Below are 25,603 nucleotides of genomic sequence, written 5' to 3' on the forward strand. Positions count from 1 at the left end.
GTCGCCGAAAATTACTGACAATAGTTGCTGCAGCCACGTTCTTGGTTATATCAGGTCTAATCCAACCTTTATTGGTAACTGTAGATCGTGCTATACTAAACCCATAGATTAAGCTAATGCGTGACCAGTTTTACGCGCCGCCATGCAAGCGTATAGTAGAACACGCTTGCATGGGTTAGCAACAAAGTTTGTATTTTAATTTCTAAGTTAAACACAAAATGAACTATTACCTCAACATAGGCCTTAAAACCACTAATCAAAATAATTTTTTTATATCCAAAATCAGATTAGAATACAGTAGCTCTTCAAATACTTCCAGCTAGGGTCCATGCCTGAGGAAGATTTAAACCAAACTCTTTAACGGCCAGTCTTTTCTAATATTTTCTTCCTCTTTTATTTTAAAACACTTTAATACAACAATGAACAGACAGCCTCTCTTAGAAATATCCTTTTGTGAACTTCCCAACTTGATGAGTGCCTGCTGGACTGGTGTCAGTCACATACAAATAAGTTCTAAAAATCTTTTTTAGTATGTAATATTTTTTCTTTCAGAACTTTTATTTGGGCTTTTAGTAGATGCAAGCCCATCCACAAACATCAACAGAATAAATCAGCTGAAATACATCTGTAATACATTTTAAAGATGTTAGACAGACCATAGAGGGAAAAAAAACATATAAATTGCAATCTGCATCTTGGTAACAGTATTTAATATTTACATACATTTTAAATAAGGCAAAAATACTTCACCGCAGACTCAGTTTTATTATCGATGACTGTTGAGTGACAAATATTTTGTTTTTTTAATGGTTTAATGGTTTTTTAATGATTTGAATAATATCTGCATGGCTGCTGTTGATATTTTATCTTCTATTACTTATTGCCTTTTCAGCTAAATCTTTAGTGACAGTTTTATTAATACCAGTCATATATAACTACTTTAAGCTCTTTTTTTATCTTCTTTTACCTTCTGATCTTTGCATCTTTTCATCTTTTCATCTGAGTTTAAGATTTTTTGTGCAGAAACAAAGATATAGAAGCTTAACAGAAGCAGATCTGATGGAACGATAAATGCTGATAAAATACTGTTTTTTGCTGTGAAATCAAATTATCATTGTGAGCTTGTAATCCTGTGGCGTTATTCTTCTTTGATTTTACTATGCATGAACACAAAGCCAAAAATGCCATATCATATGTTCCCTTTTGAAATTTTATCTAAAATATCTAACAACGCTTGATTGAATAATCTCTTTTTGACTCCTTTGTAAATCCCACTGTTGTTAGTCCTTCTTCTCTCTTCTCCTAATCGTATCTTCTTTTCTGGCACCTCTGTCATCCACCTGCTTCCAATTACACTCGCAGCCACACTGGGCAGCTGCTGGTAGATTTAATTACCTTATTCTCCAGTTAATTGCTGAAACATCACCAGCATGTGCCGATGTTGCAGATGGACACCGAGAGCCATGCCGCTTATTAGATAAAAAACAAAATAAACCCCCCAAAAAATGCATCAACAATGTGTTAGTGAACCATATACGCAATCTTAAGGTGTACTGTAAGTTATCTTATCTTGCTTAAAATGGAATTGAATGAACTTATTTTGTCCCCTTGGCAAGGAGTTTATCATTTCTTTGCTGCAAATCAAGAAGGATTAAAAGTTCAGATGAAGGAACATGGGCATACAGGCAATATGCACATAAAAAAAAGAGATAGACAACATGAATGAAAAACACAGACATAAGTTCTCAACCATTTACCAGTTGAATGAGAAATTAAAATATATTATATTTGAGGAATAAAGACTTGTATATACTGCTATGGGTGTGTATTTTTAACCAAATTACTTGCTAATAGATATATCTGTAGAACTGAATGGCTTACTTTAATAAAGCTGCAGCTTAAGATTATGTTTTGAGTCAAATAATTAACCTTTTTTTTAAATCTGTGACAGTGCAAAGACAGAATATATGAATCCATAAACATCAAAATAGGCAAATATACCCAGATCCAAGTGGAAATCAGTTTCAGCCATTTATACTGTATGTATGTATGTATGTATATATATATATATATACACAGTGGGGCAAAAAAGTATTTAGTCAGCCACCAATAGTGCAAGTTCTCCCACTCAAAAAGATGAGAGAGGCCGGTAATTTTCATCATAGATATACCTCAACTATGAGAGACAAAATGAGAAAAAAAAAATCCAGAAAATCACATTGTCTGATTTTTAAAGAATTTATTTGCAAAATATGGTGGAAAATAAGTATTTGGTCAGTAACAAACAAGCAAGATTTCTGGCTCTCACAGACCTGTAACTTCTTCTGTAAGAGGCTCCTCTGTCCTCCACTCGTTACCTTCATTAATGGCACCTGTTTGAACCTGTTATCAGTATAAAAGACACCTGTCCACAACCTCAAACAGTCACACTCTAAACTCCACCATGGCCAAAACTAGAGAGCTGTCAAAGGACACCCAAAACTAAATTATAGACCTGCACCAGGCTGGGAAGTCTGAATCTGCATTAGGTAAACAGCTTGGTGTGAAGAAATCAACTGTGGGATCAATTATTAGAAAATGGAAAACATACAAGACCACTGATAATCTTCCTCAATCTGGGGCTCCACGCAAGATCTCACCCCGTGGGGTCAAAATGATCACAAGAACAGTGAGTAAAAATCCCAGAACCACAAGGTGGGACCTAGTGAATGACCTGCAGAGAGCTGGGACCAAAGTAACAAAGGCTACCATCAGTAACACACTACGCCGCCAGGGACTCAAATCCTGCAGTGCCAGACGTGTCCCCCTGCTTAAGCCAGTACATGTCAAGGCCCGTCTCAAGTTTGCTAGAGAGCATTTGGACGATCCAGACGATGACTGGGAGAATATCATATGGTCAGATGAAACCAAATTAGAACTTTTTGGTAAAAACTCTACTCGTCGTGTTTGGAGGAGAGAGAATGCTGAGTTGCATTCAAAGAACACCATACCTACAGTGAAGCATGGGGGTGGAAACATCATGCTTTGGGGCTGTTTTTCTGCTAAGGGACCAAGACGACTGATCCGTGTGAAGGAAAGAATGAATGGGGCCATGTATCGTCAAATTTTGAGTGAAAACCTCCTTCCATCAGCAAGGGCATTGAAGATGAAATGTGGCTGGGTCTTTTAGCATGACAATGATCCCAAACACACCGCCCGGGTAACGAAGGAGTGGCTTCGTAAGAAGCATTTCAAGGTCCTGGAGTGGCCTAGCCAGTCTCCAGATCTCAACCTCATAGAAAATCTTTGGAGGAAGTTGAAAGTCCGTGTTGCCCAGCGACAGCCCCAGAACATCACTGCTCTAGAGGAGATCTGCATGGAGGAATGGCCCAAAATACCAGCAACAGTGTGTGAAAAACTTGTGAAGACTTACAGAAAACGTTTGATCTCTGTCATTGCCAACAAAGGGTATATAACAAAGTATTGAGATGAACTTTTGTTATTGACCAAATACTTATTTTCTACCATATTTTGCAAATAAATTCTTTAAAAATTAGACAATGTGATTTTCTGGATTTTTTTTTCTCATTTTGTCTCTCATAGTTGAGGTATATCTATGATGAAAATTACCGGCCTCTCTCATCTTTTTGAGTGGGAGAACTTGCACTATTGGTGGCTGACTAAATACTTTTTTGCCCCACTGTATATTTATATATATAAAATGTTCTAACAGTTAGATATTTAATGTAATGTCCTCATTTTGCAGGACATTAGATTGTGCATCTTGTTAACTCAAATTCTTTTTTTCTGAAGTCTACTAAAATGGCTTGAGTTTCTTAAAAGGGGTAAAAAGATAAATGAATTTGTGCCTGTAATGCTCATCCATCTTCTAACACACCACCTGCTGGTCTGCACCTCTTTGTAGATGCTCTGACTGATTCCTCATAAACACAAAACCACGTATGACTTCAGCCAGCACGACTAATGATATAGCACGCAAAGCTTTAATGGGTGCATTCATCAAAGCACAGAATCAGATGCCTGCTTCTCCCTAGTTTTTCTTCCATATATCCGCCCTCCTCCTAACAATCCAGCTCAGTTCATTATCCGTTATCTGATATTCTTCAACAAGATCTTCCTGTAGTCCACTTTGTCCTCACCGATCATTTCTGACTGAATCATTTTCATAAATTTAGTGATGTTACTGATACATTTTATTCTCTGATGCTGCATTTCTTTCATCATATCTTTTCTTGTCCATTTTTGAAGCTTTCATGAGGGATAATTTTTAAGTTCACTTGAAAAACTTTACGTTAGTCATAACTGGCATTAGAAATGACATATGCTGAAGGTTGTTTCAGGGATTTTACTTTTAAAATATGCAACTTTGATTGTTTTACATGTCTAACAAAATTATTTAGTGTATGAAATTCATTTTCACTATCGGAAAATAAAAAATGTCAGCCCTGTGTTCTGCTGCTGACTTCTAATTTACTGCCTCACAGCATTTTACTGAGAAATATTAAACTATTTGCATGTATAATACCTTCTTTCTATTACTGGATCTTGTGTCACAAATCTCTTCTTCTTAACTACCATCATTTCTCTGTTATTGGTTTTGGTTTCAGTTCATTCCACTCACATAATCCCTTTGGAAAAAAAATCCTATAAAGGTCTATATTGGGTCACAAACTTTTCAGTTTAAGTGTGATTTAATTACATTGCAGTAAAATTTAGTTTATAAAGCCAAGGGGTTTAAATGATATTTATAGGGAATTAAATTACATTTTTTTTTTTATCCTTAAAATCCTCAAATACTCATAAGTATCTTTCCTAAATATTCTTTCTGTTGCAGTGGTACCAGTTGGAGCTGGGGCTGGGCTTCAGCTGGCAGCAGCATCTTGGCTGAGTTTGGGACCCTTCACCTTGAATTTGTGCATCTGACAGAGCTATCTAAGAACCCTGTCTTTGAAGAGAAGGTACATATTACTCAATAATAACCTTATTTTATGTAGTTTTAACTTGTTTTTATTAACTTCTTTTATCAGTTGAAGTATTACATTTTCACATTCTTTAGTTTTAATTAAATTAGCTTTATTTATCTTTTTTCACTGACTATAACTATGAAACTAATAAGATCTGATTATGGCAGGTGATGAGCATCAGGAAGCTCCTGAACAAGATCGAGAAACCTCACGGCTTGTATCCCAACTTCCTCAGTCCAGTCAGCGGCAACTGGGTCCAGCGTAAGTGTTGTAGCTCATGTAGAAGACTAATTTAGGTACCTAAAAATATTTTTGTCCTTAGGTCAGTTTTATAATACTGGTTCTTCTCTAAAGGTTAACAGTTTTCTTATTGGTCAAAGAGGATTGCAATAAACCTGAAAGGCAAATAAGTCTTGGAGATTTTATGCCATTTTTTTTTTTTTTTATGTTGCATAACTTCTATTATGTTCTTCATAGTATTAGTTAGGATCACAAGAAAGTTAAGTCCTTGGACTTAATTTCTACCTTTTCTTATCCATTGTACAAACTGTAAACAGATTGTACAATGGATAAGAAGTACTAACTGTAAGTTGTCATTTATGTTCAAAGCACTTTTTGGTACTCTTCTGACAATCGCCCTCCTTTCAGTTCAAACATCACTTAGTACCAGTGACAATCAGACAACCATCGCTCTGGGTTATTTGAATAATAATAAGTTAGTTTGTAAAAATAGGTATTTTCAAATGACCTATGAGGCAGTGGGGGAGGGGCTTAAGGTGATAAGATGGTTATGTGGGGGGAATGGTGCTAATCTGTATTATTACAGCAGCTAATTGTTGTGGAGGAGCATGCAGGGAAACTGAACAGTACATAAATATCTGCAGAAAGAAAAATAAGCTCCGGCTCCCCTCGTTTGTCTGTGTCAAGGACAAATGCAACAGCACAGCGATAACCTTGTGAAGGAGTCTGCTGAGGTATTTGTGTTTGAGTGGAACCAGAGGAATAGACAGACCTGCGCTTGTCTCCGCTGTGATATCATACTCATTGTTATTCAATGTTGACAGCAAGAGGAAAATAGAGCTTGTGATTTTTTTTTTTTTTTTTTTTCTTTTGGAAAATGTGTGTGGTGAATATTAATCGTTTTTTTTTTTTTTTTTGCAGAAAGCTCATTTCCAATTTGTGAACTTTTAAGACTTTAATGCCAAACCCAATCATACTGATTACATTTTAGGGCTTCTATGATTAGGTCAATTAAATTTAGTGAATTAAGAATAACTCAGATTAACTCAAGGGACTAAACTGCTTGCATGGACTTTACTGCTGGTTCAACCTACAATGAGTATGCTTTTTGTATGTAGTGATTTTTTAACTGTGTAGAGGAATTTAAATACAATTGTTTTTTTTTATTATTAAATATTAGAAAATGTTATGTTGAAATTATTTATGGAAGTGTTGATTTTTCCTCTTTTCCTTTTTTTTTTAGATCATGTTTCCATCGGTGGCCTCGGAGATAGTTTCTACGAGTATTTGATCAAATCCTTCCTAATGTCAGACAAGACAGATGTGGAAGCAAAGAAGATGTATTACAGCGCGCTTGATGTATGGAAATCTTTATCTTTTTTAAATCTTTACTCCTCTCAGAGGACATGCATGTATCCAAAAGTAAAATATCACAGAATAATTCCTTCTAATTTATCAAAGCTTTTATACCCAATTCAAATCAAACAATGTTTAGGAGTAAATGCTGCCTGATTAAATTAATTTAAAATTAAATTGAGCTTTATTGATTTCACAATGGTGAAATTAACCCTCTGCATTTAACCCATACCCTTTAGGGAGCTGTGGGCTGCCACAGTGCAGCGCCCTCTGAGCAATCAGGGGTTAAGGGTCTTGCTCATTGCCCCAGAGTGGCAGTCTGTGGGAGTGGGTTTCGAAATCACAACCTCAGGATTCCAAGCCCTATGCCCTAACCACTAGGCCGCCACTTCAGAAATGCTTTTACTTGGTAGTTATATCCATCAAATGAACAGGAAAACAACAGTTTAATATACCTGACCAGCTGACTACTGATCAGAACATAGTGTAAATCTAGATGGGACTTTCTTGTTAAGGAAAACTACAGAGCCAACTTGTATATCACTGGTATAAAGCAGTAAAGTGTAGACAATATCTGTGTTAGAGAGGCTGTAGGTTTTCTTTCATCAGCTTTGCAGCTGTATAAGGCGTTTTTAATTACTGGAAAACCCATATTCTAAACAGAGTTTAGTTACCATAGTCAATATTACACCTAGATTGGTCAATACCAGGTGACCTTTGTTAGATATAGTCAAAAAACAGTTATGTAGAATGCTTTGCCACCTCAAATACAGTAAAATGACCTACTGTGAGGGTGTAGCATGCACAGGCTGAAATACTATTTACAGGAAGTTGAATTCAGAACTTTTGGCTTCATATCTAACATTAAAATGCAACTAAGAGGACATTAAACATGTTTTGTGGGAAGTATCTAAAACCTCTTAATATATGAACAATAAAGAATAGAATCTTTCTGTATGCAGTAGGATAACTTCAAGCTGCTTTTAGGATTACCTAATTTACCATCAAAGGGTCAAGCCTAAGGCAAAATACTAATTATGAATTATCCTTCTTCATTATGACTCAGAATTTATTGCCAAGGACCAAAGATGAATTATATATTATCTGATTCATGTCTGTTCAAAAATCTAAGGTGAGGGCAAAGTGCAGCTAATTACCTTTGGGATTGGAATAAAAATGGACTGCTAATTAAAACAACGTTAAATGAGAAAACATTTTCCAATTATGCCCTGCTATGATTACCAGTAACAACCGCTAATTAGTGTCTAAATTATCAGTCTAAAGCCTAAGGAAAATATACTTTCTTAGAACAGGGGGACTATATTTTATTATTCCATATATTAATGTATTGTTTTCTGTTTTCAGAACTACATCCTTGTTGCAGCATTCTTATCATTGGTATACAACATTCAATATTAAACTGGCTGGCTATCAATTAATTACATATGGGAACTAAACATGCTGGAGATAATATTTTAATTTTCAGGTTGATTAAAATAACATAATTAAAAGAATACACATTAGTTACAATGGGTCTGGAACTTCTTTAACTTAAGTTGTTGAATTGTTTCCTAATTTAGCATATCTATATTTAAAGTCAACCTAAGCTGCTGGGCAGTCAGATTTATATAGAGAAAGATTTGCATGTGTTTTCATTGAGAATCCTTATTTTTATTTTATTTTTTTTTATATTAAAAGAGCAACATCTGGGGAGAAACACATTTTATAGAAATTATTTTGTAGATGACTCCGATGAACTGTGCTGTTGTCATGCAGACCTCTTCCCCCACATAGAGAATAACTTACTTTCCAAAATTTCTAACTGATTTTGTGGAATTATTTGAGGTTTCAGACCAAAATTAAATATTCTTCTACGTTGTTGCTGCAGGCGATTGAAGCTAACCTGGTGCAGAAGTCACCTGGTGGCCTCACCTACATGGCGGAGTGGAGGGGCGGCATCTTGGACCACAAGATGGGTCACCTGGCCTGCTTCTCTGGGGGCATGATTGGCATCGGAGCTGATGATGGTGTACCAGAGAAGAGGCAGCATTACCTTGACCTCGCTGCCGAAATCACACACACATGCCATGAGAGCTACACCCGCTCAAGTAAGTGGACGTATCAGGGAGATTCAAAGCAGGGTGTCAGCATTTAGATGGTTCCCTGTCATGCTTTTGAGTTCTATAAGACAATTCGAGATACATCGCTCTACTGTTCTAGTTCTATTGTCACTATTAGAAATAGATTTTTCAAAGAAGTTGAATAAAATATTAAGACTGAACTAAGTAGTTATTCTTTGTAACTATTAAAAACAGTTTGTTAAAAAACAATAAATGTTTGTGTTGATGTACTCATATAGATTTGACCTCCACCAAGGAAGTCATCTTTTTACGAGAGTTTGTTTTTTGCGTCAGTCTGTCTGTCTGTGTACAGCATGACTTAAAATCTTTTAATCAAATTTTTATTACATTTATACCAGAGGTTCCAGATTATAATAGAGATACAGGATTTTTTTTCCCCAAAGGATTCTTTAACATTGTGAGATAGTGATTTATGGAGGAAACAAGCAGTCCCCCCCAAAACCAGAGGCTGGCAGAAGTGACTATTGACAGCTTCACCATTGGACTCCAAAGGTCACGTTCCAGACATGCAAAATTTAGATAAAGGTGTTGGTCTCAATATGATGCAAAATCTGCTGCTTGGCAGAGGTCTGCGCTCTCTGAGTACTTTTTTTTGTGTTTACATATTTAGATTATATGCATATGATTACTGTTCTGATTCTACAAATACTAAAGGAAAGTTAAGTGGATGGAGAGAAAATGGTACAAAAAGCACAAAACCAACATGATGACAGTGGCCTTAAGAGTATTGTTAGGTATGCCACTTGAATCATGGGTTCACCCCTTAGATTGTAGCTCACTTTTCGAATTTCCAAGGTCTGATGGCTAATTGTTCATATCTGTGCTTCTTGCTCATCATTTTCAGTTTTGTTAAATTATATGTATAATATATTAGGAAATTAACTCTATTTTATATGCAGCCTATTTTAATAGGAAAGTGTATTGGAAGAATGGCAAAACAGACAGGGAAGTGAGTGAATGAAAAGGCCCAGGCTTTAATTTATCAATGAAAGGAAGAAGCTCTAGGTGGTTGCACTCAAGGATAGAGAAAAGGGCCAATGTAAAAGGAAGCACATACATTATTCTCAGCACAGAAGATTCTAAAACTAAAGTCATTTAGAAGAAATCAAAACATGCAGCTAGAGACTCCATGAAATAGTGGTTAGACTGCACCAAAGATAATCACTAAAGTGCCAATGAAAGTTATGCAATGATTTAAATAAATGGACTCTAGACGTGGTTATGGACCATTTTCTCGAGTGACGAAATCGACCTTCTCAATTGGCAATCATGAAGGACGTACTGGGTTTTGGTTACAGGAGAAACGGTACTTGTCTGACTATTGTGCCAAGTGTAAAGTTTGGTGGAGGGGGATTATGGTGTGAGGTTGTTTTTCAGGAGCTGGGCTTGGCCCCTTAGTTCCAGTGAAAGGAACTCTGAATGCTTCAGCATACCAAGACATTTGGACAATTCCATGCTCCCAACTTTGTGGGAACAGTTTGGAGCTGGCCCCTTCCTCTTCCAACATGACTGTGCACCAGTGCACAAAGCAAGGTCCATAAAGACATGGATGACAGAGTCTGGTGTGGATGAACTTGACTGGCCTGCACAGAGTCCTGACCTCAACCCGATAGAACACCTTTGGGATGAATTAGAGCGGAGACTGAGAGCCAGGCCTTCTCGTCCAACATCAGTGTGCGACCTCACAAATGCGCTTCTGGAAGAATGGTCAAAAATTCCCATAAACACACTCCTAAACCTTGTGGACAGCCTTCCCAGAAGAGTTGAAGCTGTTCTAGCTGCAAAGGGTGGACCGACGTCATATTGAACCCTATGGATTAGGAACGGGATGTCACTTAAGCTCATATGTGAGTCAAGGCAGGTGAGCAAATACTTTTGGCAATATAGTGTATATCTGTAATGAATATTTCTTTTAATTGAATAACTGAATAAAGTTCTCCTGTCTGACACTGCAGCTCACCAGCATAAAACACATAATCATTTAAACATAGCACTAAAGACATCAAATTTAGAAGCATTTCATATATGACATCTTAAAGTATCATTATCTTAGTTCCTGTATCTTCATGGGTCTCACCTCTTAGATTTAGCTCTACCTTTTTCGATATCTTCCAAGGTCTGATGAGCTAATTGTTCATATCTGTGCTTCTTGCTCTCTTTTCTGTTTTGTATAATATATATGTATAATATATATTAGGAGATATTAATCTCTATTTTATGCTGCCTATTTCTAGTTAGGAAAGGTTAATGTGGAAGATGGCAAGAAAACAGACTAGGGAAGTGAAGCTGAAAATGAAAATGGCCTCAGGCTTTTTAATTTTTATCAATGAAAGGAAGAAGCTTTCTAGGTGGTTGCATCTCAAGAGATAGAGAAAAGGGCCAATGTAAAAGGAAGCACATTACATTTATTCTCAGCACAGAAGTAGTTTCTAAAACTAAGAGTCATTTGAGGAAGAAATCTAAAACTTATGCAGCTAGTTTTGACTCCACTCTGAAATAGTGGTTAGACTTGGCACCAAAAGATCCTAAAGTTGCACAAGAGGAAAAGTTTCTGCACCATATATTTAAATAAATTGTGTAAATTGACTGTTGGTTTTATTGGATTCATATTTTTATTTTACTTCACCGATGAGCCAAATGAGCCAAAATTGACTAATTGTTCAACTCATAAATACTTTATTAATTGTAAACGGATATTAAGTGTTGTTGTTACTTTTTTTTATTTCTTCTCCATAGGGTTGTGGATGTTTATAGCTGTAGGTAGGAAGGATCTCCTGCAGTGCTCTGTCTTTATCTTGCCTATAAAACAAATTATATAAAATTCTTTGAACACTTTGAATCTTCAAACCCAAAAAGCATCTCCAGCTGTCCCTTTTGTGGTCGGCAGCCAGGTTCTATTGCTCAACTATAGTGAATACTAACCATATTTTGGATTAGTAGACCTCATCAAAACATTGCAATCAAGTTTTAGATTTGAAGTTAGGGAAATTTTCAGCATCTGCTGCGAGCCACCTGATTACCAGTCAAACTCCATTATGCTTTACATTTTAAGACATGCACAAGAAATTTAAAGGAAACAATTCTCGGCCAAAACGGGAGACTTGACAGCTATCCATCAAAGAGCGATAAGATATATTAATTTGTGCCCAATTGCTTCCTTGTGCTCTATGTATATCTAAACCCTGATAGCATGAAGGTTTATTGTTGCTGCTATTTTAAATCTCTCAGCTTTTCAACCAGTAACTGTTGGGCAGAAACCAGTAAAGAGAGAGAAAGGTCAGTTTCAGTAAGAACATTTAAGCAACGTCTTGCACTCTGGTAAAAAGATCTAGCACAAAACTGAATACAACAGTGAGTTCTCATTCCTTGTTAAGGGGAGTTTCTATTTAAGAGTTAATTTTGCACAAAATGCATGTTAGCACCGACTGGTTCAGTCTTGACCTTTTCAGAGAAAATGTTGCCCTCAAGTATTTAATATGATTGAGTGACTCAAGCAAAGCCTCTCAATACTGTCTGAAGCTCACACCCTATTTTGTAAGAAACTGCGGTTAAAGCTTAAAGGCAACTGAAAAGTAATATCTCTAGATATGTTATTCAAATTTCTCAGTGCAGTCTAAAAGCAGTTGATTTACATGGTATCCATATAAAAATGGCAAAAGACAAGAGCGGTGAAGTGGCCAAAGGTGAACGCCATGAGTCTGGCCAGACGCTGTCTCTCCCCAGCACTGCTGCTCCTCTGCCCAGCTAGATAAAAGGAAATACTGACTAATCCAACTGTCCTCCTAAGGCAGTTCTTGGAGTAGGTGTTGGTAATCTCCAAACTGGTTCTGTCTATATATCGGTTGGACCAATAGACATTGATGGTGTTGGTTGGCTTTCCATATCTTAAACAAGATCTGTCAGTCGCTCGATAAAATCCCTGCCAGATTTAGCTATAAACTGGCGCACTGATTAGTGGACAATAGTTTAAAATAATGCCTTTGTTGACCTTGCATTGTTAATGTAGAACATACTTTCAATTTCTAGGAGAAATTAAAGAGTGTTTATAGTGTAACTGTCCCAAGATTCACTGGCATGTTGTACAACAACAGATCGGCGCTTTGATTTACAAACTGTTGGTTACTAGCAGCGTCGTCTTGGGAATAATTACTAAGAAAGGAGCTTAAGCCTGTGCCAACTAACTAAATTAGATCTAAAATCAATAACACAGGAGTAATCAGATTCAATAATAAAGTATGTTAATAGTGGGAGGGGTCTGTGGTACAGCAAATAATATAGAACAAAATATGCAGTCTATAAAAGTAGCAGTTTCTGCCTGATCCAAACTGGAGTGGTAATCTACCTTTTACTTATGAGATTGTTTTAAAACTGGTTTAAACTTTATTAGTATTTTTGCAAGTGACTTGAAGGTGATGCGTTCTTTGGGTTTAAGAAAAACACTTAACAGTTCCTAGCTTTGATGCTTCCTTCTGTGTTGCATGCTTCCCTGCACAATATAATGAGTGAGCTGACTAGAAAATTGTGCAGCCTGGATGCTGCTATTTGTAGACATTTACTGAACATCATCATACCTGCCTTTATTCAGATTCCCAGTCTGTAGTTGAGGTCACTGTAAATTAGTATAAAATCAGTGAAAAGCACAAGGATAAATATTTCCCTTTTTTAATGAACACATTAGATGAACACAGAAACTTTCAAATCTTTTGATGCAGATGTTTTTGTCTTACTCATCATAAAGATAGAATTCATTCATCTTGTAAAGAACTGTTCTTAAAAGCAGCCTTTAATTTTTTTAAAATGAGTTATAAACAGTGAACAGAAAGATCATGTCCAAATAAGAAAATAAATTTCATGGAAGAAGGAAGAAGTGCACATTAAATATTTACTACATGTTAACCCAAAAGGATGATTTTCTTTAACTCTGTTTTCATGTCTCTTTCAGCAACTAAACTGGGACCCGAGGCCTTCAGATTTGACAGCGGAGCAGAAGCTACAGCTACAAGACTGAGTGACAGATACTACATCTTGCGACCAGAAGTCATCGAGAGCTACATGTACATGTGGAGACTGACCCACGACCCCAAGTACAGAGACTGGGGATGGGAGGCTGTGGAGGTGAGATCAATAATTAAGCATCAAAGTGCTTGTTTTAAAGGTCGGACCATTAGATTATCCCATAAAGGGTAAAGAACCTCCTTTGTGGTTTTTTTTTTTTTGTTTCATTCAATTGCTTTAGGGATAAGGAGATTCATTGCCTTATTGTGATTCCAAAAATGGTTAAAAAAATTACTGGACTTGTTTTCCAAGTTTGAGGATTTTTCAGTTCCCATCCAGAAAGCTTTCTCAATTCAAATGTCTGAAGTAGTGTCGAGTTTCAGACTTATAGAGTCTTAATCAGTTTAAAAGGGATTATATACATTCTGAAAATTTGTTCTTCTTCTCTTCTCTAAGTCATTCTCTGTTCAAAGACCAGAATTTAAAAGCAAATCATTTATCTTGAAGTGACATTAGAAAGGAAATAGACAAAATCTCTTGAAGTAACACAAAGCTGTATCTGGACATATCTGGACATTTATAGTTAACAAAAAGTTCAAATGCATGAAGCTCGACTTGGACATTATATTCAAAAGTGAGCCCAAACAGAGCAGCAGTAGTGCTCTAGTAGTGCTCTCTGGTATGTACGAGCAAAAATGTCAACAATGCTCCCTCTAAACTTTTCAAGAGCATTTTCCATCCTGTACAGAAGATCAGCCAAGCTTCTGGACATTTTACCGTGAATAAAAAAAATGTTGCTTTTACATAAGTGTTTATTGTTCTGGATATTTGTTATTTTAGGCAGAAAATTACTGAATAACGTGACACTATTCTTTATTAATAAAAGGTTAGCCTACACCTCAATTTGTTCTCCCTCCCAAAGATGAGTTTCGATTTATGAGCTAGAAAATCCTTTCCTACAGTGTATTTCTTATGAACATTTCCAGTTTGATTTAGCATTTAGATTTGAAGCTTTGCAGCATACATACCATTATGTAAAGTTGCTGTCTTAAATGTTCTCACACTTTTTTTAAATAGAATTGAAGAAAAAAACTTTAACCAGTGGAACGCTGTAATAATCCCATTTTATATTTAATTGGGGGACAAGGCAGAGTACAATTTTGTTATCTGTATGTCTCTTATTGGTCAACTGAATTATCATTTTCAAGGCTGTCCTCACTTATTAAATCAAAGCCCTTTAACATGCTAAATTATCATAAACCAGCTCTCTTCATATTATGTAGCACTACACATTTGCTTGTAGAGCAGGCAATCCTGCTACCATGAGATGAAAGCACTATTATTAATGTGGCAATAGGCAGGATGTTAAATGCGGTAAACTTTAGAGAGCTGGCGTGAGAGAGTTATCATTAATTTAACTCTCACAAGAAGAGGAAAGATCAGGCTGATGAGTTTGACAGGCCTATAATTATCAGGCACAAAGGTTGGAAGCGGTGTGCAATACTTCTGCTCAGGAACATCAAGCATTAACACACCAGGGTCGTTGTTAATTAGCACGTATAAGAAAGCCCCTTTGTAGCAGAGATGATAATGAACTAATCCGCTTGGCTAGCTTAGCCACTCTCCATTCACCCATGTCAGGTTCATCATTGCTTGGACCTTAGCTGTGATGCTGGCTGAGCGGATTGTCATGTTTTACAATTTACATTTCCTGTAGACGTGTGTGCTGTGGTTGATCAAATCATTAGTTTTTTGTTAAATTAAACATATTTGCAGAAAACCAAAAGAGAGTTGCTTTAGCTGTACAGTTTACAGCAAAACCTCAGACTTTAAAGTATTTCAATGGGATTTTACATGATACAGCATAAGATACTGTAGGGTGTCCAACTTTGAGTTAAATGAGGATTCATCATTTATTTACAGATATAAATAGAAAATGCCCCACATTTCCTGATTTTGTTTTGATCCATCAATCCTTGATATCTGCATGTTCATAAGAAGGCGTAAAGGAAGCCAAAGGACCCCAAGAGAACATATGCATGTAAAAGGTGTAGACACCAGGCCGAGATTCAATCAAGGAGGCAACAGTGCTACCAAACTGTAACCTGTTGTTTTCAGAGTTCATCCATCCATGTGTAATTTCACCTCGGTATAAATAAAGCTGGTCTGTCTCACCAGTTTGTTAGAGAACATTAGAGAACAGAAAGCATCTCCAAGACCAAGAATCACAGCAGACGTGTTAAATTATACATTTTGGACCACAATTAAAATGTTGCATGGAGGAAAACTAACACTGCATAAACATTATCTCCACTGTGAAAAAAAGAGTAAAACTTAGAGAATGCCCTTTGGAGGTTGTAAAAAAACAGAGATCGGGTTTGAATGACCCTAAGTATTCAGAGGAGGTATGATTGAATGGTTAACCACAAAGCATGCTCGTGTTAGAATGGTCCAGACCTACTAATCCAAGGATTTGAAGGAATATTTGATATTCATAAATGCCCTATATTCAGTATGACTAAGTTTAACAAAATATTTCTCTAGATGTACAGTAAGATACTAAATTTGCAGCTAAAGGTGATAGAGTATGAATACAAGTGCCTAGGATAATTTGCAGTTAAAAAAAAAATTACATTCATTCCTCCTCCTCATCATGTTTGTCCGTCACAAACTGCAATAAAATACTTTGAGGATTGTGGTTGAGCCTGACAATCTGAACAAACAATATGAACTTTTGCAAGGTGCCGTGAAGATTATTGAGTTTGTGCGGTCAGGCTTTAAATGGTCTTGATTTGTCATTCACCTGTAACCTGACCCTTCCTACCTCCTGTTAGGCTCTGGAACAGCACTGCAGAGTGGAGTCTGGTTTTTCGGGGATCCGGGATGTTTATACCATGACAGCCAGCCACGACAACATGCAGCAGAGCTTCTTCCTGTCAGAGACACTTAAGTAAGTCCCAATTGCTTTTTTAAGCCTTCCCACTGCTGAGAAGAAGGTGATTGTAGGATTATGCACCACCTTTCATCTGCATGAAAGTAATACCAAGTCAGAACCTGAACACTGGGGATTCATCTTTACTTTGTATCTGTTCTGCCTACGAAGCACAATCGTGACAGGAATGAAACAGACACAATCTCTGCTTCAGATGTTTATCTAACTTTCAATGACAGACTTTTAACCCTTCAAGGAAGATTTAAAATATTTGCAGCCATTAAGCTACATGAACCACTCAGTGTAGCTTAACATGTATAAAATAAAAAATATATTTTTCTTCAGCTGACAGCAGTGGGAACCTTCAGGTCAGTTGTCAGAAGACAGCACTGCTGCCACACTCAGTGCTGCACTGCTCCTAACATGGATGCTCCTTTTAAAGTAACTAATCGTGACTGGGAAGAAATCCCTAATGATGAATAATTTATATTTTATATCAGAGTAAGGGCAAAGCATTGCAGGCTGACAACTGGGGAGGAGGTTCTTAAACATGTTCAACATCAAGAAAATATTCCGTTTAAATTACTCTTGTGAAGATGCAAGAAGGCAGTTGCAACAGGACAAGCTTTTCCCTCACATATAATAAATAGGTCAATGAGGTCAAATGATGATAAACCAGTGCAAAATCACTACAGCTGGTTTGCTTATAGATGGTACAGCAACCTCTGTGACCAAACACAATTTATTTTTGTTGGTTTTGGATATTAGATACTTTTCCACTTTTTTATTTAACTAAATCAATTTAACTAATGCTTTCTGCTTAACTTAAATTAGCAGCTAGACCCTTGTAGATGTCATACTTCAGCATTATCAGAATATAATTTACACCATGTACCATGTAATAATATTGCCTCTGGTAAAGTGATGTTGATTGATGTTTTGGTATATGTTCTGCTAAAATGTTAACATAAGAAGGGGAGCTATGTTTTTCATAAATTCATTCAACTGTGCTAAACTTTTCCTCTTTTCAAATATTTTATTGTCATTACACTGTGACAAGTAGAGCATAATGAAATTCATTATATGCATTTAACCCATCCCCATGGGAAGCAGTGGGCTGCCATTTTTGGCATTGTGGGGGTTAAGGGTCTTTGCTCAGAGACCCAGAGTGGCAGTCTTTGGGAGTGGGTTTCAAACTCACAATATCAGGATTCCAAGCTCTATGCCCTTACCACTAGGGCACTGACTCCCCAATAAAATAACAGTAAAAAAACTAATAAAAATATAAATAGGAACCGAAATAAACAGCTAACTCAACAGAAAAGACTAGAAAAAGAAAAGACTGTGCAGAAAGTGCAAAAAATAGTGGCTCTAATCTGAAGTACAATTGGAAAAGGTAATTAAAAACCTATATTAAAAAAAATAATGTCTACTTAGTTTGTCACAGCTTGGATTGAGGTTCTCTGACATTAATAAAAGTTCATATCAAGGTAAATATGATTCCCCCTTTGCTAATTCATACTTCCATGTTTTTCCTATATGTTTTACATTTCTATATATTAGGTAATTGCACATAGTTTACCGATTTGTTTAACCCTACTTAATTTAGTAAATTGCTTTGAATAGATTTAATATATTATAATTGGACATTTTGATTTTGTATTTATTCATTTTATCTTTATCTGATAGTAAAAGTAGTTTAATCTGAAATATTTATGTGTCCAAAAATGAAGAAAACAAGGAATGACCAGTAGATTTCTTTAGCTCCTTCTCTACTACATAAACACTAATTTGGGGTAATGCATTTTGAATAAAGCTGTTTTTTGTTGTTTGTTCAGGTATCTTTATCTGCTCTTTTCTGACGATGACCTCCTCTCTCTGGAAGACTGGGTCTTTAACACCGAAGCTCATCCGCTGCCTATAATCCGTAAGAGCTGCCTGCAGGATGAACTAACAGAAGAAAAGACCGTCTCTGAATAAAACCACTCACCAACCAAGACGTAGATAATTCTGCACAATTTATGTGTGCACAGTCAAACAAAAGTTGCAAATACCAATTCAGTGCAGATTCAGGGTCTTATAAGGAGTGTGTGGTTGACTCCCTGTTCCTTTCAAGTAAAGGATGTTGTCGTTTTATGCTGTGATTGTATATCCTTTCGCCGAGGTTCCTTCCTACTGGCACTTCTTTTTTGCGGACAATCAAAACAAACATGACTTTCATGAAGAGATACCTTTTTCTTTCCTTCTTTCCTCTGTGAGGAAACCACTTTAACGTACAGACCCAAATGTATGGGAGAAGGTTTGAACTATGGGCTATACTGTCAGAGAGATACGAACCACTTGATTTTCGATCATTATTTTAGTTTACTTTTACTGATGACGTTTTCCCTTTAGACTTACTTCTGCTTTTCTTTTGTGAACTCTTTAGCCAAAGGTTCTATCTGTCGCCCTCTTTTAAAGTAAACTGTTTTGATGAAATTTAAAGGAAAGAGTGAAATAATGTACAGATAAACACAAAATGTGACTCTCTAATCCACCTCGAAACTAATTTTGATGTCATGTTTCTTATTGAAACAAGGATGAATGCATTTTTTAAAGGACAGAGATGTCAGGAAAGAGGCTTTGTCTTATGCATCCAGGGACCACTTAAAAAAATGTGTTTCCAGTCTATGCTCTGGTAATTTTTTGTTTTCCCAACAGAACCGTGTTTGCTTAGCCTTTCACAATACAATGGAGCACTCTCCGTCCTTTCACTGTAAAAACAAAGCATCAAGAAAAAAATGAAGACATCTGTGAACTAGCTTCAGATGCCTTTTCTTTTGGGAGTTTTCCTGCCTTCACATACAGCCACAGTGATGTTGCAGGTTTTTAAGCTGCAGAGACAAGCTTTTATTTTCTATCACTGTTCTGTTAACAGTTGCTCTTCTGCACAGTCGTGGAGTGAATGTGCTATATATACAGACGAAGTGAGTGGCACCTGTGTGAGCTTTGTCTTTTCTTAAGCTTCTGTCTCTTTTTCGTTATCTTTTTCTAAAACTTCAGTCATTGTTTTTCTGGGTTCTCTTTAATTTGCTTCCCTCAGGTGTTTCAGTAAAAAAAATATAAAAAAAAAGTCTAATTTTAAGTCTAGTTATTGCTGATATTAATTATTGTTATGACCAATTCTTACTGTTTGATTTTATTTTGATTGTTAAATATTTTCAAATACTGATTAAAAAGAAACTGTGCAACTTTGTACATTTAAAGCAATCACATTTGTTGTGTCGTTCTTTTTCGTGCGCTTGCTTACATGCACTTGCATTTGTGTTTTCATACTTATTCACCTCTTATTGCAGGAAACATCCTGCAACCACAAAAAATAAATGCCACTTATCTGCCTTTTATATTTCCTTTCACAACATTCATTGCAGGTTTAATTAAAAAGGGGACTTTTTAGGGTTGAGGAACCATACAGCAATCATAAACAGAAATGACTATGTTTAGCCGCTGCGCCTCACACAGCGTGACTAGTCAGCAATTGGAGACTTCATATCATCTGCTTCGGATAACTTAGCATCAGCTGCTGCCAGCTGAATCCTAATTTCAGCGTATGAACCTTCAGGTAATTTCACATCCACTCATAATGTGTTAAACATGCATTATTGCCATTTAATTGTAATTTAATGGGGGTACCTATCAAATGTCATGGATCTTGTAAAAACTGTTTAGCGGTGCAAGCTCTGATTGTCTATTAAGGAAATGTTATCCATGTTATATCCTGCAGCTAGTATATGATTACAATATTCGCCATTAGATAAGCCATGTTAATGGAAAGAAGGTGACAATGTGAATGACACCATTCAAACACCTGACGCCATCTTTGTGTTGCTCTTCGGTTCCTCAGTAAGCCAAAGCAAATTTTGAGAAAAGATGCTTCAGAATTTAAAAGAATCAATGTCTATCGATTTTCTCTTGTTGTCCTAATAAAAAAAACCTTTTGCATTTTTTAAATAGATATTTCAGCAAACTTTTACTGCAATCATTTAAGCACAGAACATCTTATGTAGAAATAAATCACATCCAAAAGAATAATTTCAACCCCCTCCAAACTATGTTGTTGATTGGAATCAGATAATTTAAGCTCAGTGCAAACTTAAAATCCTAATCTTTACCAATAAGTGAATACATCAAATTTCAGGGCCTGAGTTACTGAAGTTACCACTGCTTCTGAGCAAGGATGACACAGAATTTGCCATTTTCAGTTAAAATTAAGTTAAATTTAACTTTGAATTTACCGTAAGTTAAAAATTATTTCAGAGGAGGCATAAGGAAGGTTAGGCTTTTTGTCAAGCAGAGGTCAGAGTGCCATCTACTGTGGTCAACCAGGATTATTTAGTCATTAATTCGACCCTGTTAAGTTGCATAGGTGAGTTTTTGAGAAGAGCTGCCCCACACGTAGCATCAATATGCGGAAAATGCTATTGACATGAAAAATATTTTTTATATAATTTGAAATTCAGCAAATTATTTGTTCAAAATTTACAGAGCTCTTTTAAAAATGATGATTTTGTAATAATTGAATCTCTGCTTCTGAAAAATATCTATAGAGAAGAATTCCTCACATTGGGTCGCTAGTCATTTTATTCGTTCATATATAGGTAGAGAATCTGTCTGGTGCTACTATAAAATTCTTATCAACGCTGTGTTTATTTAGGGTAGTTTGTACCAGTTTTAAAAAACACCTTCAGTCTGGGTTTTTTCAACACCAGAGAAAAACTAACTAGATAAAAAATATTTTAGTTGAATCTTAGAGTACCATGTCTTAACCATCATGAATGAAACAATTAAATGAACTTATTTTCACAGTTTTATCAACATTGAATGTTTAATGGTTTGAGATGAGAGGACTATTTTAGCGAAAATTGAAAAATGGAATTGACGGAAATTAGAGATTTAAGTATCATGGGCTCAACAATACTATACAAAATAACCTCAGGATAATTATATTGCACTGATGGTATTTAACCACTTTGAAGTCCATGAACCCCTTACATAAATATGGGTACATTGAAGAATTTTAGTATTTCTTTTTTATATGTATTATTTTGTTTGTCCTGGAAAACCTGTTTGTTAATTAAATTAAATTCAGTTTATTTATATAGCACCAGCTTACAACACATGTCATCTCAAGGCACTTTACAGTTCACCAGATCATACAGTCAATTTGATTCAAAGATTTCTATCCAAGGTAAAACCAGTTGATTGCATCAACTCATTGACTCAAAGGCAATCCCTCACACTAAGCATGATTGTAGCGACAGTGGAGAGAAAAAACTCCCTTGTTACTATCTGGTGATAAAGTATTCCATTAGCTGGTTTTCCAATTGATACCCTGCCCTTTGCCCAGAGACTGCTGAAGGTAGGCACAGCCCCCACGCAACCCTGACAGAAATGCAGAAGATAAATTGATGGATGATTTGATAAATTATGGAATAATTATGGATCTTTATTACTACAGGGTAATACTTTAATTTTAGAGCATGTGTGAAAAAATATTGGTCCCTGTTGATGATTTAGATTTAAAAAAGACATATTTTTGACTTCTTTGAACAAAGAATCAGCCCCTCAAATTTTCTTCTTTTTAACATTCAGACTTCAAAAAGAGTCAGAAATACCCCAATAGAAATGTACAACCTATGAAAACTATTACAAACCTTTATTTCTAACTTTTATTAAGAACCAACAGCAAAAACCTTTTTTACTGAACAGTTTTCAACTTATATCAACTTCTTCCAGACAACTCTTTTCAAATAACAAGTACAACTGAAATGTGTCCCATTTCTATCACTGACATTTAACCTGGCATTTGATCTAACAAGATCTCATAATATTCCCCTCAAAATTCAGCTGCTGCCTGCCATCCATGCTGCTCACAATATCTGCTCACTTTCCACCAACAAAGACTGCTTTGAACCTAAGAACTCTGAGATCGCTGCGTAGCTGCATCTGGAGTCAGATCTTTACAACTTAAGAAACAAAAATAGTAGATAAAGACAGAAGAAAGCTTTGCTTTGTGATGGGACATATTTAGTCTTTTTATCCCCAGCCTCTCACCTTCCTAGCTCCACCTTTGACAGATATCAAGCACCTTTCTTCAAAAATATTCAGATGTATTTTGGGATTACTTCTTTATACCATGCTGTTTCCAAAGTAAATGTGGTGGTTTTCAATGGTCAAAAATCAGGACACCTTCAGTCGATCATCGGATTGCCCCAGGACGGGAGAAGAAGCGTTTATTTCAAAGATCAAATTCACATGCTGTCCTCAGTACACGTAACACAGCGCTGAACACTTCAACAGAACACATCTGGCTTTTCTCAACTCCCATTTCAAATCTGGGCGTTTATATAGTTTCAACATTGCACTGTGTGGACGTGTGTGCACGACTGGACGCTCTGATAACATTTCCTGGAAGTACTTGGCTTGTGACCGGATTGCGTGCGAGTGGGCCTTTGAGTGGGCCTAATGATTTTGTTTTTCAAGACTCGGCTTATCGCCTGTGAACACATTGTTACTGCCAAAACAATGTTACTGCCAAAATGTGTACGTGGCTCCCAGACTGCTTGCTCTGTGTTCTCAATTATTGTGAGCTTAAGGTCACGATGACCTGAGGCAACACAATTCGCTTCTACATAAACATCTTCAACTGTTGCTATCTCACACAAACTACATAATGTTAAAGTTATTAAGAGGGACAGCTTGTCCTTGCATCTTAAGTTTTTAAGTACTAAAATTGTCAGGTAATGGAATAAAATCCTCAAATTCACAAGGAACAGTTTTTTCTACGAATGTAAAAACATCTTATTGTTCCTGGTGGAATAAAAATTAAATACAACTTTTAAAAACATTACTCCATATCACATACAAAAATAAGTCCTGCAAACAACCAGCACAGTAAATGCATTATAAAACCTAAGAATAAGGGGAATGTTACTGATTTTTCTACGGAGGAAAATTGTGAGAAATGCATGGAATGATTTTTAAATAAATGGACAGCTAAATCTTAAGACATTTTTTTTTTTTTTTATCAAATAGACTATATAAAATGGGCTTTAATAGGAATATTATTGTAGATGATATACAATGGAGACATGGTATTTGGCCACTACTGTATGTCCACTCTCATGGCCATAACAATAACAACAGCACTGTTGTATGCAGTACCATCTCACTCAGACACACGGCCCCATTGTAAATCAGGAGTTTGAACTGTGGGCATTTTTCAAAAGCATTTCAGTGTTATCGAAAATAGTCGCTTGATGTATGCAGCCTAACTGATGCAATTACAGCAGTAAATCTTGCCTGTGCCATTATTAGCTTTCCAAAAAAGTACAAAGAAAAAATAAGAAAAAAAAAGAAATCCAATGGACATTGTATCCAAGTTTAAAGACGTTTTGCTTCCCATCCATGTTCCCATCCCATCCATGCTTTTTAATTCAAAATGTCAGAAATAGCGTTGAGTTTGAGGTTTAGAGAGTCGACCAAAAACAAAGCCTTGTCTTGGCTTTGAAAACATGAAATTGATCCGGATGAACGGGTCCGCCCCTTACTCGTTTGGCTTCTTTGGGAACATAGGGACATTGAGAGGTCCCTATGCTAAATGAGCTATCATTAGGAGGCATCATGCTTTCTCTTCCTACCTCTTTCCTTACTGCTAACACTATTCAAATAGCACTTATCACCACCACCCTGATGCACTTCTACTTTGACTTGTATTCCTACTGTTTTTCACTTTTCAAATGGACCAAGTGAACGCAGACAAAAATAAAAATAAAAATCAGAAGGCAAGTGATTATTTTTGGAGCTATCCAACTAGACACCTGTATACAAGTGCATGCCACAGTTTTTAGGTGTATGGTATGGTTTTGAAAATCATGGTCCATTTTCATTTACCGGTAACTTTAAATGATCCACAGTATAAAGCTGAGTTTAATGTAGCTTATTCACATTAAATCTCAAAATGCATTTTGGTTATAACAACACAAGACAAAAACCTTTAAAGCCTAGGAATAGCTTCAAGACACTAAACTTTGTGACTTCTTACAGAAGTCAAGCTTTAATAACTTGTAAGCTTTTCAAACTCAGAACAAAGGGATCCAAAATTCAAAGCAGACAAAAATGTTTCTCAAAGATCTTATTGAAAAACTGAGTCAGAGTGAGCGGCATCGGTGTCTAAGGCAGGAACCACTGGTCGTATAGTTCGTTCCAAATCCAGAGGGTGAAGCCAAAGATGGTGTCTGGAATGTTCTCGGTTGTCCAAGCCAGGAGGTCAGAGATCTAGTGAGGTACCGAGGGAGAATCCAGGACGGAGTCGGGTCACAGTTCCAGGTACGGTACACAAACAGGCAGAAATCTGGCATGAGTCATAAGTCAAGTCAGATGGGAACAGACAGGCTCACATGTCAGGAGGCAGAACAGGTCAGGAACAGGTAATCAAAATGCAGGAACTCTAGAATAAGTCTCACCAATCCCTAGAAATAATCTCAGATCTGAAGGTTTTTTAAATAGAGACTAATGCAGGCGGATCAGATAAGCAGAATATAAGAACTGGGCGGGGCTAAGTGTGTAATGAGTAATCAGACCAGGCATCAGTACCAAGATAATGACAGAGCCAACTGCAATACATATCGTTTTATTTTTTTGTTATTTACATAGACAGGATTGATACAGTAGCTATTCTCTAGTCAACATGACACATAAGTCCCATGCTATAACTTAATGATCATTAAAACATATGTCATCATTATCCGAGATCTGATTAATGAAAATATTCTTTTAATCTAGACATGCTGTCATTTCATATTCAAATATAGACTAGATTATTAGTAGCAGAGCTAGAAGCTGGCTCTTGGCTTCTGCAGCATAATTAGTCTTCTCTGTTAATGTTGCGTGTCAGAATACATTTAATTTAGCTGTTTTTTAAGCAGTAGATTTTT

At 36.3% G+C, this 25,603-nt stretch overlaps 1 protein-coding gene across 1 annotated transcript in view; it reads left to right on the forward strand.

The window, feature by feature from the left end:
* The window catches only part of LOC119777460 (mannosyl-oligosaccharide 1,2-alpha-mannosidase IA), a 231,248-nt gene extending 211,371 nt beyond the window's left edge, over positions 1-19,877 (forward strand). The window contains exons 6-12 of the mRNA XM_038276344.1: positions 4,835-4,958; positions 5,132-5,225; positions 6,448-6,563; positions 8,449-8,668; positions 13,644-13,816; positions 16,531-16,646; positions 18,467-19,877. Coding sequence (XP_038132272.1) covers positions 4,835-4,958; positions 5,132-5,225; positions 6,448-6,563; positions 8,449-8,668; positions 13,644-13,816; positions 16,531-16,646; positions 18,467-18,608 — 985 coding nt within the window. The 3' untranslated portion in view covers positions 18,609-19,877. The remainder of the gene's footprint in view (positions 1-4,834; positions 4,959-5,131; positions 5,226-6,447; positions 6,564-8,448; positions 8,669-13,643; positions 13,817-16,530; positions 16,647-18,466) is intronic.
* The last annotated feature ends 5,726 nt before the right edge of the window (positions 19,878-25,603 follow it).

Source organism: Cyprinodon tularosa, unplaced genomic scaffold (assembly GCF_016077235.1).
Source record: "Cyprinodon tularosa strain WSP-4 unplaced genomic scaffold, ASM1607723v1 ctg124, whole genome shotgun sequence".
In the NCBI taxonomy this organism is placed as follows: Eukaryota; Metazoa; Chordata; class Actinopteri; order Cyprinodontiformes; family Cyprinodontidae; genus Cyprinodon; species Cyprinodon tularosa.